This window comes from Tubulanus polymorphus, chromosome 4, assembly GCF_964204645.1.
Source record: "Tubulanus polymorphus chromosome 4, tnTubPoly1.2, whole genome shotgun sequence".
Classification (NCBI taxonomy): domain Eukaryota; kingdom Metazoa; phylum Nemertea; class Palaeonemertea; order Tubulaniformes; family Tubulanidae; genus Tubulanus; species Tubulanus polymorphus.
In genome coordinates, this window is record NC_134028.1 from 6,631,264 (window position 1) to 6,652,775 (window position 21,512).

General features: G+C 37.6%; 2 protein-coding genes and 1 long non-coding RNA gene across 5 annotated transcripts in view; 2 read left to right on the forward strand and 1 right to left on the reverse strand.

Annotated features, from left to right (window-relative positions):
* Positions 1–21,512, forward strand: part of LOC141904633 (cAMP-dependent protein kinase regulatory subunit-like) — an 80,527-nt gene that overhangs the window by 6,056 nt on the left and 52,959 nt on the right. The gene's annotated exons all lie outside the window — the stretch shown is intronic.
* LOC141904631 (uncharacterized) lies at positions 10,052–14,092 on the reverse strand. Of its 2 annotated transcripts, none has more exons than XM_074793254.1 (15): positions 13,851–14,092; positions 13,584–13,719; positions 13,356–13,492; positions 13,125–13,284; positions 12,962–13,033; positions 12,691–12,861; positions 12,083–12,151; positions 11,978–12,004; positions 11,834–11,890; positions 11,715–11,753; positions 11,260–11,328; positions 11,155–11,181; positions 11,013–11,066; positions 10,366–10,382; positions 10,052–10,269 (listed from the first exon to the last, which is right to left on the reverse strand). In XM_074793254.1, the coding sequence occupies exons 1-15, from the start codon at positions 13,932–13,934 to the stop codon at positions 10,150–10,152; spliced, it is 1,239 nt and encodes a 412-aa protein (XP_074649355.1). In that variant the 5' UTR covers positions 13,935–14,092; the 3' UTR covers positions 10,052–10,149. The 2 variants fall into 2 exon arrangements, with proteins under 2 accessions (XP_074649355.1, XP_074649354.1); XM_074793253.1 differs by having other exon boundaries at positions 10,366–10,395.
* On the forward strand, positions 12,645–14,865 carry LOC141904634 (uncharacterized). Its single transcript, XR_012619159.1, has 3 exons — positions 12,645–12,671; positions 13,951–14,010; positions 14,725–14,865. It is a non-coding gene; the product is annotated as an uncharacterized LOC141904634 (long non-coding RNA).

Below are 21,512 nucleotides of genomic sequence, written 5' to 3' on the forward strand. Positions count from 1 at the left end.
GCTTATACTCAGTTGCAACCATGTGTTTTTGATTATAGAGCGCCCACATCACTGATATGACAGTAACTGAGTACAACTAGTTGCTCAAAAGTAGAACATGGGCAACTGGCTGGAACTGGAGATAGATGGACGCTAACCAGTTGACGCTAACCATTCGTAAGCTAGCTCACATCAGCACGTTCGAGCAACTCATTGTATGCAGCCAGTTGCTCTCATGCGCCGAAAACTGCCCGGCAACTATTGTCTCCAATCGCAGTGTCGGTGTATGCTAGGCTTAAGATCCGACCTGATCTTCGGGTCATAGGGAATCGGGAACCAGACGCTAATTTTTCAGTCAGGGAATATTTGCGACGTGAGCGTAGGGCCTAGTTAAGATCGTTAAAACTGATGGCGACCAGTCGTAAGCTGCAATCGGACATGTTCTATTTCTTACGACGATCGGATGAAATCAGCCGACGAAATCGCCCAGAAGATTTAAGGCCTTAAGATCCGAAAGGTAGATTACCTGACTTTTTCAAGTCTTAGATTTACAAAGTATAAATGTGAACCTCGGCGTTACTGGATAAACTGAACTCTTTGAATTCGTAATTTTCATCTCAACGTGTCTTTGATGAACGTAATGAACCCGCTCGTTCCGAGGACGGGCATCCCGTATTTGTCTTTAAGAAGAAACCCACAAAATTCTTCGTGTCTCTTTCTGTTCGTCGACTTACGCCTTTGATTTCCATCCACTCGCGCCGTAATCATCCGAGTCTCGTCTCTTCGGATGACATTTTCTAAGTCTTCTCGTCTTCTATCCGTATCACACGCATGTAAAGTATTTACTGCGGTCCTTACGAACCCGTCAACAAGTGCGTCGTCGTCGTATGCTGGTTCTCGGGGAGCGTTCCCCGAGTGGACGTACGGCACCAGTTTCGGAAGCGTATTCGCAATTCCGGTTTCGAATTTGATGTTTTTACGCTATACGGACTTCAGGCGTATAATCATCTTATACTCGATAAAACGTAGCTGTCATATTTTCTGGTTGTTGTTTTTTCTCTCCTCAATATTATCGATCGGTCAAATACAGGTGATTATGGATTCGTACAATTGAATAGGCTTATGATGTTGAGTTTATGGGAATCTGGATTCTGTCGAAACCATTAGTCGATCGGTAATTCGATTATTCCATATAGGTTTATCGAATTTAGCCGGCATGTGATGTAAGGGTAAGACTTGGTAAGACTTAGCGACAGTATCTATCCGGCTGTAGCGTTAAACATACCTGTGGTCAGCTTATCGCGCGGTTTCAATTTTATCATTTTGGAATACCACGATGTTTTGTTGTTAAATTGTCTGTAATACGGGATAACGCTACTATTCTCTCGACATTCGACATGGATTTAGATGTAGGTAATATTTCTAACTATTTGTGGTTCTTCTAGTGAATTTTCTTCACACCAATTTGTCTGAAAATATACAGTGAAATATACTTATCATTCCAACCCAAAATACATAATATACTTTATGTATTTTTGTTCCAACTGATGATGGCTATTAGTCAACAGCCGAAAAGTTGTGGTTTCATTTTGATAAATTCTATTGTATGAATTTGAATTTTGGGACTTCTTCATTTATATACTTATCATAATCTTAGCCTGTTGTGGTCTGTAGGCCCTATGGGAAATGTGTTCGTATCTTAGCTTTGATCCCCGCCTTATGAAATCCCGAATCTTGTTTCTGATAACCACTCTGAAACAAGTGCCCCCAAGAGAACTGTCCCGATTTTTCAATGCCTTGTCAAGATTGTATTTCATAATCTAAGGAAAGTTCTCCTAATCTAAGGAAAATTTACAATTAGTTATAAGCTGCAATAGTTCGTTTTAGCAGATCCAGGTTAGCGACAGCAACTAAACCAAAATGTTCAGAAACTGAACCCAGAATAAATCAAAATCTTCCCAAATTCATTGGAATTAGTTGATAGTGTGGTTTTACTTTGATAAAGATTATGAGAAAAAATGGGGTGGGGGGAATTGTCCTGACAACGAAAATAGGTTTCTTCATTTCATATCAATTTTTCTCTAGAAATAGATACTTACGCTGCGCGAATTTACAGGAGTTTGATTAGTTGTTGTTACAACTACCGCTGAAAGCTTCTTATTATCGGCGGCTTCCATTTCTACGTCGTAATTATTGCGACGATCTGCTTTCCCTCTCTCACACTGTCACCGGCGAGCTCTTATTACCGAATACAGGTCTCATAATCAGGTGACTTAAAATGACGGCTTTTAAGAAGATTTTCGTCGCGCCGGATCAGCAAAATTAATGAATACAGACTCGCAAATACAGAAACGGTGGCGGTTTCGTTGTAGATTTATTTACGATCTGACGTCGTAGTAGTCGGCGAGATTTTAAAACCACTTCGACCGACGTAGTTGAAATGCTAATGTTATTCGTACTGAGGTGTTTTATCGCCCGTCGTACCGGAATTACCCGCGTAAAATACTAACGAATTGATTTATATAAGCCTACGCACGCACTGTTTGGTCTGACAAACAACTGGGTGTATAAGAAACGTTATCCAGCTTGACACGATCCCAATGATTCCTTGATCTTAAAAACTCCTTCAAAATGGTATTAATGCTTTAAAGGTGCTTGATACTCCTTTGATTTGAACAAAATGCCAAAAACTATGAAAATTTTTTGTCTGGTTATAGTTGTACAGTAGACTATGCCTAAATTGATACTTAGGCACCTGCGGTAATTTTTTTTACCCAATTAGGCGGTTACCAAGTTAGTAACTGAATCCTTGTTAACTCCTTATATCCAGGAATGACTGATCCATAGGGACCTTACCCTGCTTGAGGATACAAGCCATTTTTTACTTTGATCTCACATAAACGAGGCCTATTTTCATGTTGATATTCCTAATTTTAGGTTATTCATATATTAGCTTGCTCGGCTACAATATTTTAGCCCAGTTTGGAACCGCCTAACTGGTTCGAATGAACCGGGTTGGCAAACTTGCCTCTCTGAATCACGGTTAGCAAGTAATTAAATCTTATCCACTAGCGAGGAGATTTACAGCGTTCGAAACCCTAAAAGCACCACGGATATTTGAGTTATTAGACTACATTTTCCAGGTATTGCCGAATCGATACAATACTAGTTTCATTAGTCGATACGGTGTACCACCGAACTGAGTTTGTTTGTATCTAAATTTAGACGTTTGTTTAGTGTATTTTATATATAAACCTATATTGACGTGCCTACACCCAGGCATACGCTTTGATTGTCTACGAGTGAAAATCAAATCTCCGTTTAGGTATATTCGGTGAATAAATTTGTCTTAATTTAGTTGATCCCTCTTAGATGTGGATTCGCTTGCGTCGGTGATTTTAGTGGAAAGCTGTAGTTACTTCCGTTTGTATAGGCCTAGTAATTGTTACGTTTAACGATGAATTTGAGGAATTGAAATCAAGATTGTCGAGGTCATCCAGTAACTGCTATGGCAAAAAAATGTCCCTAGTTTAGCATGTTTTGCCAAATATCTGACTGTTTGAAAATTATCGAAACAACTCGAAGTACATCCAAGTGTGCGCAGGGGAACTCCAGTGCGCTTTGCTACACTGCTTTCCTTGCCGATGCATATGCATTATTACTCAACCAGAAACTGGCACCTTAAAAATAGCACGTATATCGCTCGATGTTCTCGACAAACAATGATATGATATCGAGGATCGATGAAGTTATTTTCGATTTGATAATAACCAATTTGAATGCGCTTGTCCGGAGGATGTAACGATGCATGAAACGAGAGTGTTTTTAAGACTTTAAGAACATGGACACATTACGTCCATATTTGAATTCATCGACACACATCGACCTAGCTCCGGCTACGTTCAGTCCGTTCCGAAGTCAGATGGCGACTTAGAAAAAAATTGTCGGCAATAAAAAAATTGTTCCATGTTTGATGGTAAATTGTGTTATCACTGTGTTGTAGTCGGCATTTGAATTCGTCGCGCTTACCATACATTAATATGTATGCGATAAGTCGACCTTGGCACGCAGCGGAGCCGGCTCTGATTTCCTACGGGATTCCGGTTTTGAAATGTATTTCTCGCCGGCGGCAGCGACGACGGCGACATTTTTCACGAGTTCGTTGAATTTTTGAATGCAATTATCAGACGTTGAGATATTGCGTGACTATGACAGGAATGCTAATTATTGCGGCGTCTGTCCTACTGGGGGAATCAACTCTCCTGCTAAGTTTTTGTTTGCTTCTTTACAAAATGTTCCATATATGGAAAAACCGTGGAAGACATTTTTCAACCCTCGGCTATTCGACCTAAATGTAGATCAGCGATTGGGTATCTAGTAATCAATGGGCATTAGTTCTAGAGTTCCTCTGTAGATGGCAGTACAGTCAGTCTGTTATGTATTTTTCTCCACGCACCAAGCAAATGGTTGGAGAGTAATTAAATGATCTTATCATAGGCCTATCTTGTATTATCATATCTCATTTTTCTGGGTGGCATCTTGTCCTGGAAAACTCAGGGAGTCAGAAAAATTGAGAAAAAATCAAGCAAAACTCTGGAAATTTGGTAAATTTTGTAAACAAAAAAAAAAACCCCTGTGAACAATGGAGAATTTGTATATTAACCGCACGTTGTTTATAAATAGGTGAAAGTTTCATCTAGGGTAACGTAGTGACTACTAACTAGCATCGATGTCCTATTGCACACTATCGCCACCTGTTGGATCTTCAATTGATTGCGATATATTGAAACGAAATGTTCTCGGCTGAAACTTTTTATTCGGAAAAAAAGACGTTCACGTACATTCGTGGGCGGCTTGCATCGGCAATGCCACGTGTCGATCTGATTGGTTTTGCTCTTTATCATCCGTTGTCCGTAGACGAGTTTCATTTCCTGTCATATTCACTAGACCAGTAAACAAATCTCCAGTCTCCGAATGACTTCAGCTTCGTTGCCGTTCTCATTATAGCGGCTGCCGAACAACAAATCATTCCAGTTGGCGATTGTCATGGCAATTCAGTTACGTTCAATGCATGCGTCTCGTTTTCTTCGAAAATAAATTCACTCAGAAGATGGTAGGTAGGTTAGTTAGTGTATTCATGCTCGGGTAATGTGAAGCTCAAGATAAATGAACAATCGGGTTTCATCATTTAAACCTGAATGTGCTTGAATGTAAGCTGGAAATGGTTGGATTTTATGTATGTTTTAGGTTTTATAACAAGCCTATGTTAGGAGCGGTGTGGCCGAGTGGTTCGAGCGTTTGACAGTCTGGGAAGCAAGGTCGTGTGGACTCAAACCCGGTTCATAGTGTCCCCGGGCAAGACAGTTATCCTCATTGCCTCTCCCCACCCTGAAGTAAATGGGTACCTGGCCTGATAGAAGAGTCCTGAGCGCCTAGTAATTGCGCGGATGTGACTTCTCTCTTGACAGTGAGAAATGGCTGATACATGGTTAGGGCTAAACGTATGGGCTGTAGGTGATGATACAAACTAGTAACAGGAGTGTAAAGGCAGGCTGGCCAGGTATACCTAGTAATCAGGGAAAATTCAGGAAATTTCCTCCTCTTCGCTAGTCCAGGGAATCGGGGAATTTTGTAAAGCTAAAAATCAAGAGAAAAGTCAGAGAAATTTGTCGAGATTGCTAGATTGCGCATAAAATCTAACACTTTCCATGTCTTGGCATTTGTGGATTCTTGTGTTTTATTCAACTAACTACGGAACTGGCTACATGTCTATAGGATCTATCTGTCAAACTTAACAGAAAATCTTAACCTCAAGTAGGGTTTCGTTTGAAATTTTGAAAAATCATGCGCAATGTGTATATCTTAGCTGACTAAATACCTGCTTCCTGTGACGAACATTCAGTTTGATATAGAAGAGGCTTGTAATAGACATCAGGCCTTTTGGCTGGTCGGATCTTCTTTTACTTTACCTGCTTTATAGATGGATTATGAAACGTGTATCTGTATGAGGAGGTATCTATAATACAAGAGCGCGTATGATACTATCTAATTATGAGGCGACTCTCTGACTCTGTATCTATCTTTGTAGGGATGATGATGATGATAAGATATGCGAGTTGATGAGGCATTTATCCGTCTTGCCGTTTTCAGTTAATTACCCGTTGTGTCCGATCAATCATTTTCAGCGAAAAGCTCGCTCTGTCTTTCTTCCGCGGTAAATAGCCATTACGTTGCCACCCGATACACATCCCCTTCGTCGATACTTTATCAAAGAAGGGTAAACCTTCATTTGATAGTCTATCGCCTCGTGTTATAGTATACTATATTATGGTAACCCTTCTTAGATACTCATTGCCAGAAGGGCGCGCGCGTTGGTCGCAAATTTATATTTTGGTACTTAGTTCGGCATGACTGTCGGTTGTTATCGACAGATCCATCTTCTCAAGGACGAAGCCTATTTGGGCCATACAAAACTCCTCCGGCTGGCATAACAATCGCGTTTTACAAGGATTTTAGGCCTGAATTCGATCAAGACGACAATCTGCATCCAATCCCCGTGTACACTGGTAAGTAAGGTGGCCTAATGTCTATTTCATTTTCAATTTCAACCTGACTTGTGACATTTCGTGAGAAGCATACCGGGTGGCCTACTCAGTCAGTTATGGTGGTACACGTATACCTGTCCTGATAAAAGTCTCACTACGACCGGAAAGCAATGGCAGCTGACCTAAAACATCGTGTTTTAATCAATTTTAAACTGCTTTAAAGGACATCCAAAAAGTCTGCATTGAAAGAGGTTCATGAGAGAAAAGAGACTCCATGATTATGATTTAAATATTTATCAATATCTGAATATGTTTCCATGCCTACCAACTCAACTGAAGTTTGGTGTGTAGGCATGGAAACCTATTGTTAAACTTTCAAATTATGGAGTCAAATTTCTTTATTTAAGCCCGGCACACACCTTTGCGATTGATCGTATGATCGCTTCATCGCATGGTTTTATCGCATCATTGTAAAGGTATGCGGTGGCATCCGGAGCCGATTACATCGCAACAAATCAAACATGTTTCTTATTTTCGTATGCGATTTTTCCGTGAGATAAGAAAGGTCTGCGGGCTACGCTGCCGATGTTCCGGATAAAAATTTTTAGTAACCAATCAGAATTAAGGATAAAGCAGTCATATGATGTTCAAAATCAGCGGCTCAGTCACGTGATTGAATCCAACTCGAGGCCCTCTTAAAAATAGCAAAGGTATGCGGCGATGATACGATTTTCATCGTGTCATCGCTACATCGCATGCGATGATACGATGTCGCGATGATCGCAAAGGTGTGCACCCGGCTTTAGGCGGCCTAATCCCCTTTCAATGCAGACGTTTTGGATATCTTTTAATACAGTTTCAAATGGATTAAAAAATGATGTTTTAGATCCACTGCCAGTGCTTTCTGGTCTAATAAGACCAGGTATGTACTACCAAAAATGAGCGAGCTAGGCCACCTGATGTGCTCTCAAGTCAAGTTGAAATAGACGTAGTAGTTCGGGTTTTCCACGCCTCATGCTTGACATTATTAGCAGGCCTACTTCGGGGATCATTCATTTATTACGTACAGTACGCATAGTATTTGAATTTTTCAACCCCCCTCCCCTCAGTATGCAAAATCGGCCATTTTTGCATCTACATTAAGCATTACAGTACGCTATTGCACTTATCCCTTCCCCCCTCCTGGCTCTAGCGTGTAATAAATGAATGACCCCTGTTAGTGTTAGCTTCACGCCTGTTTCTCTGTTGTATGGAAGCCCTGAGACGACATCTTGGGTTCACGAGTTCCCCAGTTCATAACTTCCCAAGTTAATGAGATTTCGAGTTTATTTGGCCATGCACGACATTATGAAATTACGCGACATAAAGATTCGTCTCAGGGCTTCCGTACTATGTTGGGATATCTCGCTTACTTTTTGGGGAACGTACCTCATTTAGGTCTTAACAGATTCCCAAAAATCGTGGACAACAACCGAAATCCAATATTATTCCAGTTCTGCACCAATTAGATGGATTGGCAAAAAGACTCCTTTAGTCCAGTTGAATAGGAGAGAAAATCCTCCATTTTGTGAGATTTCTTGAATTTGAACATTGTCACCATGACTGACGAACATATTTTCCACATAGGGTGAATTTTAATGACTTAAAAATGAAACTTTTTTAGCCCACTTGGGACTTTAGTCCCAGCGGGCTATTGCGTTCACTTTTCGTCCGTCCATCTGTTCGTCTGTCCGTAGACGGAATCCAGTTATTTTGGGAAGTTTTGAAGACGCTTCAAGGTAATGGCTTGATATTTGGTTTATACATGCATCTACCCTAGACACATCTTCAGCCCAAAAACTGGCCCTATCAGAATCAACATGGCCGACTGGCAGCCATTGTTGTTTGCCAAAATCAGCACTTTTTACACATTTTCGAAGTTTACGAGGGAAATTTTGAAGACGATATGATCAATTACCTTGATCTTTCGAATATATTTGAATCTACCAAGGGCCCATCAGCATAAGAAAAATTGGGTCCATCTGACTCAAGATGGCCGTCCTATGACCTTTTTAGTGCCCAAAAATGTCAATTTTGGCCAGAATTCTAGGTCCTGTAGCTTCCTACTGGTTTGCCATTTCTCATTGCAATTTGTGATGGGTATTCTTTGTAAAGGGATGTTTTATACCCGAGATAGGTATTTTTGATCCGCCAATTATGACGCAATTGGCAGCCATCTTGGTGTCATTAGTACTCATTCGTAGGTGGGAAAAAGTTTTGTTCGACATTATATTGGTACCTAAGCATATTTTGTTACAACAATGAATTAGAAAGTTTTAGAGTATAATGTGTTCTATGATTGGGGTGAGTTTCAAGTTCATTGTTTTTTGTATATGGCCACCAGGGGGCGTTGAATAATACAATATCTTAGTATTTCTATATTATATTTGTACCAATACATATTTTGTTACCGCAATCAATTGCAAAGTTGTAGCTCATGACATCATCTATGATTGTGGTGAGTTTTAAGGAAATTAGTAATTCTACATAGTCACCAGGGGGCGTTGAATAGTAGAATAACCTGGTATTTCCTTATTATATTGGTACCTAGGCATATTTTGTTACCATGATCAATTGCGAAGTTGTAGTTCATGACATGTTCTATGAATATGGTGAGTTACAAGGTTATTGGGTTTTGAATATGGTCACCAGGGGGCGTTGAATAGTAGATTAACTTAGTATTTCCATATTAAATTAGTAACGTGGCATTTTTTGTTATCACAATCAATTACAAAATCGTAGCTGCTGACATGTTTTATGATTGTATTGGGTTTCAAGGTCATTGGTTTTTGTATATGGTCACCAGAGGGCGTTGAATATTGAAATTGTTAGATTGTTGAGCATTTGAAACCACTTCCCAAGTGGGCATGGTGTCCCTGGACCCCTAGTTTCGATCACAATAAAAACTTCTTGGGTACTGCCACAGAGACCGTCTGCAGGCTGCTCGGATCCAAATGGGGGCATGCTCATCGATTGCGTCCCCTAACCCCTAGTTGATATTTGATTGCATTGTAAAGATTTTGTAATACGACTAAATAGAGTAGATGTGTTAAACTTAAAAATCGTCTTTTATACATGAGTATCACATTTGTAATTACATTTATATTCGATTTCATTTGGACAGAATCAACAAGATGAATGGACCCTTCGATATCAAGTTTCTCACATAACCTATGTGCGATTCATACAATCAAATAACAGGCAAGTTGTAATAGCCCCCAACAAATTACCGGTACCTGAATTATGGCACTGAAGGAACTTGGGGATTTGCTCAGTATTCCATTTCGTTCAGTAATCCATTTGGGCTCTGTTCCAATCACAATATATGTATTGATTTCAGCATTTCTAATATTTTCTTTTCCAGAAAGACTGATGTAGACTAAACTATAATTTAATTGTTAAATTCACCAAAGCAAGTGAAGTTTCCTCAACAGCTCTACTCCGATCTCAATGAATGAAAAATGTAAATGAATTGGTTTCTTGTACTATAATAAATTCTTTTATTCTTTCAATTCAATTGGTTGATGTTTTTCTACAATACTTTGTATCTTTTTATCATACGAGATCACCATATCCATAACGGATGTCAGGTTTTCAATCGGCTCCCATGTGTTGTGTTTTGAAGAGAAGTCCAACCACTTAATTTTGTAATATTGTTGACCTCCTTTCGATTGATGACCAACAATTTTTTCCACCAAGAATATGTCTGGAATTAAAGATTGATATCAAATATACTACCACAGGCTACATATTACAATTGAAATTTTGCGCTTTAAGATGCTGTTTCTGCATAAATACATACCATCATTTGGTTTCTTTCTGGATTTATTTGCTAAAATGAAAAAAAACTCAATCATTTTTTTTTTAAACGAAACTACAGTGAACACCTCCCTTAGTGAACTCCTCTATTTAGTGAACGCCTCCCTTAGAGAACACTTTTACCCGGGAACCAAATTTTCCCTACTCATTTTCAATTAAACAGAACCACCATTTAGTGAACTTTACCAAATGAGTATTTATAGTGAACAGTGGTCCCATCCCAAAATAACCTTGTCCTCACTAGCGTGTTGTACCCAGGTTTCAACGTACCTGGGTTCAATGAAAACCCGCGTTCACGGTGAGTAGCGTCTACACTTAACACAATTTCGGTAGTAAGAAACAACATCTTTAGTGCAAGTTCAAGGTCAATTGTGGCGCCTGAACTCTGCATTGAACGCGGGTTCACTGTCTAGACTAGCAAAAAATGCAGAGTTTTACGTGACAGGGGGTTTCAATGTGGAGTGTTCTTCTTCAAGAAGGGTTTCTAAAACCTGGGTTTTGCGGAAAAATATGTGCTACCTCCAATTAGTGAACACCTCTCTATAGTGAACAATTTCTTAGGAAGCGAAGTGTTCACTAGAGAGGTTATGCTGTATTCGATTGGTATTAACTGAATTGAAGGCTGCATACCTGATTTCTCCTTTTTCTTTGTGACAACTTCGGTTTTTCTTTTTGTCATAGGTTCTGTTGAAAAAAAGAAAGGATAATTCAGCCTAGCTATTCAATAATATCTCATTTTATTTATTTTCTAAATATAAAGAACAATACGTACCTCTGATGATCTCTGCACTATCTGAATCTACAATGAGAAACAAGATAATTTACCCCAATATTACCATAGCTTGTAAGTTTATAAGACAAAAAGACTTAGTTGTACCTTCAGTGGCTTCTGGAAACAGAAGTTCTTCAGTTGGTGACGCTGCTTCTCCGTGGCTCATAGTATCAACTAATAAGAAATAATTCTAATATTATCCATCAGTTTCATTTCCATTTCATTTCCATTAAAACATATCAATTGATTTTGAAATAACAGACCAATGCATTACTTGGAAAAAAGCATATTGTATTTGTGATATAAGGAAAAAAGAATTGATACCATGTTTCTTATTTCTGAGCTTAAAAATTGACGCAGGTGGCCATGTATCTACTCTGTATATTTACTTTTTTTGAAACCATTAACAAGCTAACAATAACAGACCTGGCAGTTACAGAAATAAACTGATTAGAAAATTTATTGCCGAGGACAAACAAGGTATCAATTTTTTACCTTATAAAACACAATAATGCTGATCTGGCTGCTTTGAAATATTTCTTTAAACGTGCATACCCTACCATTATTTATTTTCCTTTTCTTGATGCCAGTTTTGATTACTGAAAGAGAACAATTTTTTAATTGATTTTGTGCAATTATACTTCATCAAAGACTGCATAGCTTAGTGTTAAAAACGTACCTGATTTCCCTGTTTTCTTTGTGAGGACTTCGGCTTTTCTTTTTGCCATATTAGGTTCTGTTGAAAAAAAGAAAGAATAATTCAGCCTAGCGATACAACAATATCTTTTTTGCTTAAACGTAAGAAAAACATAAGAATACGTACCTCTGATGATCTCTGTAGCATCTGAATCTACAATGAGAAACAAGATAATTTACCCCAATATTACCATAGCTTGTAAGTTTATAAGACAAAAAGACTTAGTTGTACCTTCAGTGGCTTCTGGAAACTGAAGTTCTTCAGTTGGTGACGCTGCTTCTTCGTGGCTCATAGTATCAACTAATAAGAAATAATTCTAATGTTATCCTTCCATATTCCATTAAGACATATACCAGTACCAGTACATTGTATTTCAATACATTAAGCCCACACAAAGAAATACCCTAGTTCTTCAAGGTCAAATGCCACCCGCATCATAAAAAAAGTAAAAATCGAAATTAATTAAATTAAAATCGAAAATTCAAATGCGCTAACCCGCATTGGCAAACCATCAATCTGAATCGTCTTTTTTTATTATAAAAATTAAATCCTGCTCGCCCGCACCGCTGTATTTGTTATTTACTTACTTCCCGCATCTCTTATATAAGTCTCTGGTTTCGAGCTTTTTATTTCAACTCTTTTTCAAAGGAGCTATGAAAATATAATTTGCTCACCAGCGTCACTTTCCAGAAAAAACCTGAGAAACTACGGTATTTCTTTGTGTGGCCTAATAATGACATTCAATATATCAACATCAAGATAAATGTTGATATATTATGTAATAGTGTGTCTAACTTAGTGTGTTAAATATCTATTACCGGTAAGTTGAAACAGTGTACCTTCGAAGTATATTTTATCTTCCTTTTTCAAAAGTGCTTTCAGCGAGTTTTTTGCATAAGATGATGGTCTTTTCAAAATTATTCCAGTTGGCAAATTAAATGCCCTGACTTGACCAGCATCAACCGCTTTGTAGCTGCATCTCGTCCCGGAGATACCCTTTATTGCTGAAGCTATATAATGGCGCATATGAAATGATTACGATTGTCAAATGCTGAATTTTTCGACTATTTGAATGTATAATCAAATCAAGTAGCTAAAATATATGCTTACTGTATTTACGATTGAACATATCTGTGACTTTCGATCGCAGTACGTTGACATCTTCTAATTGATTGTCATCATCTGAATGTAGCAACAAACGTATAGAAACTGAGACTGCCTGAATTATCTTAGTTAATGATAGTGAAAGTGTGTATGTTTGAATTATCTTTACCTGGCTGATAAAGTGACTTCAGACTTTGCTGAACCTCTCTCTGTTTTTCAAACCACTTTGTTGGAATTGGTGATCCACATATAAACATTCTATTCCCATCCTTAGTAATAGCAATAGCCACAACATCCAACTTTTCTGTTGTCGAAGTAAATTTATTTACCTGAAGTATAATTATGTTATTTAGATGACTGCAAATAACATAAACGTTAATGGTTAAATGAAACGGCCTACCTTTTTTTCTAGTTCATGCACCAGAAATTCAATGTTATTTTCTTTATTTTCTGGGCCGATAGGCTGGCTGTGGCTTGCAGCCCTCTGTGCGTATGAAGCCATTGCTTCCTCTGTTTGGTCATTCCAATTTCCCTGGCCTAAAATGATATACAAATTACACACACCTCACTTTAAACAGGCTCAGCAACTACATAGAGGTTGACTAAAATCAACATGTATCTAGCTTACATTTTCCTTTTTTTTTATCAGAGAGATAAACATCGTACGGTCTGCATGATCGAATGCGCTGCTTCTTACTCAGATTTTCATAGTTGTAAATCCCAGCTTTCTTTCGACATTGTACCTTGTGGTTCTCTATCCATTTCTTAAACAGAATAAACTAAAACTTTTAAAATACAGTTTATCAATTTATTATTTTAGTAAAAGTGCTTCATCACAAAGTCTGGAGAAAACACCGTAGGCCCTAGATCATAAGAAAAAGTTATATAGGCCTACCTTAACTGATTTCTCTGGCATGCCTGTAGCAACACTGGCTTCTCGAACCATTCCTTTGGTAAATTCATTTCCACAATGAGTCATCCCTTTCTCATAATAGGACACCAAAGTAGACTGTCTGAATTCAAATTGAAACTAAAGCAGTTAACGACTGTTAAATGTAAGTAGCTTAAAAGATCTTTCATAGTCAAACTCGCCAAAGTTCATCAGAGAGGTTGTCATAAGTTATCTCTGATCTTGGAACGACATTAGGCTAAGTCAACAACGTAATGATAGTGCATGTATCAGTTAATTATAAGAACTAGGTCTGAATGGTTTGATAGTAGAGACCTGCCCAAGTGCATGCTTACCTTTCCTTGGTGTTTAATAATGGCCCATGGGTATTTTCAAATTCTTTGTCCATCTAAAAATAAAAAAGAATAATTGTTGACATCTTTTCATTCACTCAATGAAAAATGATGTGGCTGCTAGGCCTATAGTCTAGTCCTACTTCAAAATGGCCAATTGGTAGATCAAAAATGGTAGTGGATATTTGATCATTTCACCCTTTCGAAGCTAAACCCTAAACAAAGTGATGCATAATAAAGGTAGATAAATTGATTACAGTGGCGTTGGAAGTGCAGCGACTGCAGCGACAATAATTTATTGATGACGTTTTTTTTAATACCAAGTTTTTGAAGAAGTTAAGTAAATTCGCTGTGGCAATATTTAGAATCTGTCCAAAATCGGCATTTGGCTGCAGCAATAAAAAATTGCTTCCACCGCCCCTGGATTAGTTTGCTTTTTAGTAGGCCTACTGACTTAATAATTCAATACTCATTCCTCACTGAGTCTGAGCCTGAGGTACTAACAATGCGTCTATTCATCATTGTAGGAGTTAACAGACAATACACAATGCCATACACCAAGCCCGCCACACTTATAGCAACAAGCCTTTTCAGTGAGAGTCAATGAGCAGATGAATAGGACCTGTTCTCTCTCGCTCCTCCAGACCTAGGCTCTCGAATCCCCTATTTTTGCCCAGTAGTTACGAAATGAGTCGTTTAGGCTAGCTGTTTAAAGGCAACGTGACCAACTTAATTCTTACCTTTAAGATTTTTTTTTTGAACTGGAAGAAATAGGATCTGAGAGATCTTATGTCGTGAGTTGAACTCTTATCAGTCGCACGGCTGCTGCGGTGTGCAATGCCGGGTGGTACTGGTACCGGTAGTTTGGATGATGGATGAATCGCAATGTTGCACGCATTAAATGCATGATGGATCGAAACATTTTCACGAGTCAACTTCTGATTTGAAACTCGCTCTACCGGTACTTGAGTTATATTTCTTTTTACGATAATGTAAACCAAAATGATCCCGAGAAAAAAATTCAACCCAGTCAACAACCAACATTTAACAGTACACGAAGTTTGGCTGATAAGGATAGTCATTCACTAGATTTCATCTACCTGCCACATTCCAAAACTAAAAAAATAAAATTCAGTTTCGTGTACATTTAAAAACAGTTTTTATTGAAATAACCTTTTGCAGAGAAAAAATATAATGAAATGCTGTGCAACTTAGATCATAATAATACAATTGCAATTAATCCTCGCAAAGTTTTTACAGGCCTAATTAATTCTATTATTTAAGATTTATGGATCATAAGTCTGTACGTAGTTATTACAGTCAATAGTACATATAATAAAAAACAACTTTTAAACAGCATCACCCTTCTAAAAATCATCATTAAGTTATTATAACAAATAAATTCTATCATTTGATATCTATATGGATAATAATCCTGTAGTTATTACAGTTGATATGATAGTACACAGACACAATATAATAAAATACAACTTTTAAAAAGCATCAAACTTCAAAAAAGAAAACTAACTTTGAAAGTAACAACAGGCCATGAGTATAACCGATTGACCCTGCTACTTATGATTAAAAGCCAAGATTTTCAAAACAAATGAGAAGAATAGCGACAAGTACGTGTCCAAATATGTGCTTTCTTCTCCTCGTGGAATATGCGAGTAAATTTCATAGGACACTCACATAGATAACAATTATGATTGCTGCCAACCCAACGGTATATCCAGATATCATGGTTCGGACAATGGCAATTTGTGGTGGTACTCGAACTACCTAATTTTTTGTCAATACTTTTTTTAACCGCTTCGTTATAGGCACATATCGTATCTAGTTTATGCATTTGTCGAGCATGCTGAAGGAGATCTTTAAATTTTTCACCATACTTTTTGCAGTAAGGCAAAATACATCGATCAGCAATAACAACTTTTTCAGAAGTGTGACGCTTTTTATGGTCAGTCAGGTTGCCTCTAGACATAAATCTTAATCCACAAATATTGCAAGCATATTGTCCTTTTGGCACATGTCTTTTAACATGAACGTTCAAATTGCTCTTATCGGTAAAGCTTTTACCGCATATCTCGCATGAAAATTTCAGTTCTTTGCAATGTATTCTTGAATGACGATTAAAATTTGATTTATTGCCAAAAATTCTGCCGCACACCGAACATTCATATCCACTGTCTACTTTTTTACATAATACTGTAGCTGTATCGGGCGCAATAACTGATGACGAGTCCTGGTTCTTTTCGCTAACGTCACTTTTTAGAACGGAAACAACACGACGTCTATTACTTTTACGCCTGGACAAAGTTGTCGTAACATCAACACGTTTTACAGATACATTTTCTTCGATGTCCTGTTGCTGCTTGAGCTTTTTTAATTGGTCGACATGAATATTCCACTGTTCTTCGAAACTAATCGAATCATACTTCCATGCGAGGAAATGAAGTCCAATATTTAGGGAGGGCTTAAGTCCAATTGCTTTTTTTTCCATAAACAATGGTATAATCGATTTTGCATGTTCTTTAACTTCCTCCATTGGCCATGGCCCAATTGGCAATGCTCCACCATACTTTAACCGCAGAGCTTCCACGCGTCTAATCGTATCAATTTCGCCAATAATTGGGCAGGAGGGAAGAAATTCTTGAAATTCATGAGTATAAAAGCTGAAAAGAAAGATATTCAATTAGAAGATAGTTTAGTACAGGTAAGATAAGAATTTTGGTTGATAAGAGGATTTATTGTCCATACTTACAAATAACCATAGCCATTTCCGTGTATTTCAACGACCAGGTCCCCACTTCCATAGGGGCATGTTGGTGGAATATCATGTAGTCCACAGATCTGTTTTTGGGCCTGTGTATTTTCCGCTACATTTATCACACCCATACATCTGGGAGGAAACTTACGAACATACGCAAATCCCACTCGTATTCTCTCTGACTCTGTGCGAAGTAAATAAAGAGGTTTCTTACTTATCATTGACATCAGATCAGCTAATACCAAGTCCTACAGCTATGCCTTGACAGTATATAAATTTAATCAATTACGGTATGTACCTTTTACAGCAGCTCCAGTAAGCTTGTTGGCCGGGTACTGGTTGTTGAGTCGGAGCCCATCTGTTTCAACGGGCGTACCGAGGATCGGGGTTTCACTGCCGACTTTCTTCTGCCGGCCTTGTTCTTTGTCACTATCGTCTTCGACTTCATCACTTACATCGAATGGTTCTATTCCACTAATATCGCTACTTGCATCCAGATCCACGCCTAGACATTCAGCCATCACGATGCAGATGCGTTCAGTTGATATAATTGATATAATTTATAGAAAGAAAAGAATTGGATCGTATCGTCGCTTCGAGTATGATAAAAGAGAGCTGATGTTAGATGTTACTCTTGACGCACCCGTGTTGTGCATGCGCATGCGCATTGCCTGGACCGTACGATTTTAGATTATAATCAAAATCATTGTATTTCACAAACGTCATCGCTTCAAACACTCGATGAAGTTTAAAACAAAATACGAAGCAAGTACGTCACCACGATTATTATAGTAATTATAGTGGTCGTTCTTATTTGAACGACGATATCAGAAACGCGCAACTGCTAATATATAACCATATTCGCAATTCACCAGAAACATACTGAGACAAGAACGACCAAGCAGGCAGAAAACATTAAACAATCATCAATATCCACATTTTTCGACTATATTTAGCGTGAAATAGAAGTTTCGATCAATTTCTCATTGTTGGTCGTTCTTGTTTGAACGACGATATCAGAAACGCGCAACTGCTAATATATAACCATATTCGCAATTCACCAGAAACATACTGAGACAAGAACGACCAAGCAGGCAGAAAACATTAAACAATCATCAATATCCACATTTTTCGACTATATTTAGCGTGAAATAGAAGTTTCGATCAATTTCTCATTGTTGGTCGTTCTTGTTTGAACGACGATATCAGAAACGCGCAACTGCTAATATATAACCACATTCGCAATTCACCAGAAACATACTGAGACAAGAACGACCAAGCAGGCAGAAAACATTAAACAATCATCAATATCCACATTTTTCGACTATATTTAGCGTGAAATAGAAGTTTCGATCAATTTCTCATTGTTGGTCGTTCTTGTTTGAACGACGATATCAGAAACGCGCAACTGCTAATATATAACCACATTCGCAATTCACCAGAAACATACTGAGACAAGAACGACCAAGCAGGCAGAAAACATTAAACAATCATCAATATCCACATTTTTCGACTATATTTAGCGTGAAATAGAAGTTTCGATCAATTACTCATTGTTGGTCGTTCTTGTTTGAACGACGATATCAGAAACGCGCAACTGCTAATATATAACCATATTCGCAATTCACCAGAAACATACTGAGACAAGAACGACCAAGCAGGCAGAAAACATTAAACAATCATCAATATCCACATTTTTCGACTATATTTAGCGTGAAATAGAAGTTTCGATCAATTTCTCATTGTTGGTCGTTCTTGTTTGAACGACGATATCAGAAACGCGCAACTGCTAATATATAACCACATTCGCAATTCACCAGAAACATACTGAGACAAGAACGACCAAGCAGGCAGAAAACATTAAACAATCATCAATATCCACATTTTTCGACTATATTTAGCGTGAAATAGAAGTTTCGATCAATTTCTCATTGTTGGTCGTTCTTGTTTGAACGACGATATCAGAAACGCGCAACTGCTAATATATAACCACATTCGCAATTCACCAGAAACATACTGAGACAAGAACGACCAAGCAGGCAGAAAACATTAAACAATCATCAATATCCACATTTTTCGACTATATTTAGCGTGAAATAGAAGTTTCGATCAATTACTCATTGTTGGTCGTTCTTGTTTGAACGACGATATCAGAAACGCGCAACTGCTAATATATAACCATATTCGCAATTCACCAGAAACATACTGAGACAAGAACGACCAAGCAGGCAGAAAACATTAAACAATCATCAATATCCACATTTTTCGACTATATTTAGCGTGAAATAGAAGTTTCGATCAATTTCTCATTGTTGGTCGTTCTTGTTTGAACGACGATATCAGAAACGCGCAACTGCTAATATATAACCACATTCGCAATTCACCAGAAACATACTGAGACAAGAACGACCAAGCAGGCAGAAAACATTAAACAATCATCAATATCCACATTTTTCGACTATATTTAGCGTGAAATAGAAGTTTCGATCAATTTCTCATTGTTGGTCGTTCTTGTTTGAACGACGATATCAGAAACGCGCAACTGCTAATATATAACCATATTCGCAATTCACCAGAAACATACTGAGACAAGAACGACCAAGCAGGCAGAAAACATTAAACAATCATCAATATCCACATTTTTCGACTATATTTAGCGTGAAATAGAAGTTTCGATCAATTTCTCATTGTTGGTCGTTCTTGTTTGAACGACGATATCAGAAACGCGCAACTGCTAATATATAACCATATTCGCAATTCACCAGAAACATACTGAGACAAGAACGACCAAGCAGGCAGAAAACATTAAACAATCATCAATATCCACATTTTTCGACTATATTTAGCGTGAAATAGAAGTTTCGATCAATTTCTCATTGTTGGTCGTTCTTGTTTGAACGACGATATCAGAAACGCGCAACTGCTAATATATAACCATATTCGCAATTCACCAGAAACATACTGAGACAAGAACGACCAAGCAGGCAGAAAACATTAAACAATCATCAATATCCACATTTTTCGACTATATTTAGCGTGAAATAGAAGTTTCGATCAATTTCTCATTGTTGGTCGTTCTTGTTTGAACGACGATATCAGAAACGCGCAACTGCTAATATATAACCATATTCGCAATTCACCAGAAACATACTGAGACAAGAACGACCAAGCAGGCAGAAAACATTAAACAATCATCAATATCCACATTTTTCGACTATATTTAGCGTGAAATAGAAGTTTCGATCAATTTCTCATTGTTGGTCGTTCTTGTTTGAACGACGATATCAGAAACGCGCAACTGCTAATATATAACCATATTCGCAATTCACCAGAAACATACTGAGACAAGAACGACCAAGCAGGCAGAAAACATTAAACAATCATCAATATCCACATTTTTCGACTATATTTAGCGTGAAATAGAAGTTTCGATCAATTTCTCATTGCTGGTCGTTCTTGTTTGAACGACGATATCAGAAACGCGCAACTGCTAATATATAACCATATTCGCAATTCACCAGAAACATACTGAGACAAGAACGACCAAGCAGGCAGAAAACATTAAACAATCATCAATATCCACATTTTTCGACTATTTTAAGCGTGAAATAGAAGTTTCGTTGTTGCTGTTGTTGTTGTTCTTCGACTCTACGGGCCTCCTGGTTTTTGAAGATCATTTTCAATCCAAAATACCACAAAATAGATCTAGCCGGCTCATTCACGTATTATATTCAAAGAAATAACGAACAACGAAATCATCTTCAATGTATTGTGAATGACAAATGAACGTTTAGCGTCACATATCTATTTATTCATGAACACGATAATTACACACATACACATATTATATAAATATTCATATATCATTACACTAGCATACCACGCATACAGGCATTGACTAATAAAAACAAACATCGCATTTCTAGCCAAAATATATCACAATATAAATTATTATAAATTGTACTCTATGTTAATAAAATCTGATGTACACGAGTTTTTTATTCAATAATTTGATGCAAAAATTCAGAAAAATACTTAAAAACACATTTGATATAATTTATAATTTCCATTGAAAAGAAATCAATACTGAAGCTGGCCAGGACATATTTGCAAAAATATTGTTCCAAATTCACAGGGGAACAGTAGTGGATGAACAGAGATTGAAAACTAGGGGTCCAGGGACACCATGCCCACTTGGGAAGTGGTTCCAAATGCTCAACAATCTAACAATTTCAATATTCAACGCCCCCTGGTGACCATATACAAAAACCAATGACCTTGAAACTCATCACAATCATAGAACATGTCAGCAGCTACAATTTTGTAATTGATTGTGATAACTAAATATGCCTTGTTACCAATCTAATATGGAAATACTAAGTTATTCTACTATTCAACGCCCCCTGGTGACCATATACAAAAACCAATGACCTTGAAACTCATCACAATCATAGAACATGTCAGCAGCTACAATTTTGTAATTGATTGTGATAACTAAATATGCCTTGTTACCAATCTAATATGGAAATACTAAGTTATTCTACT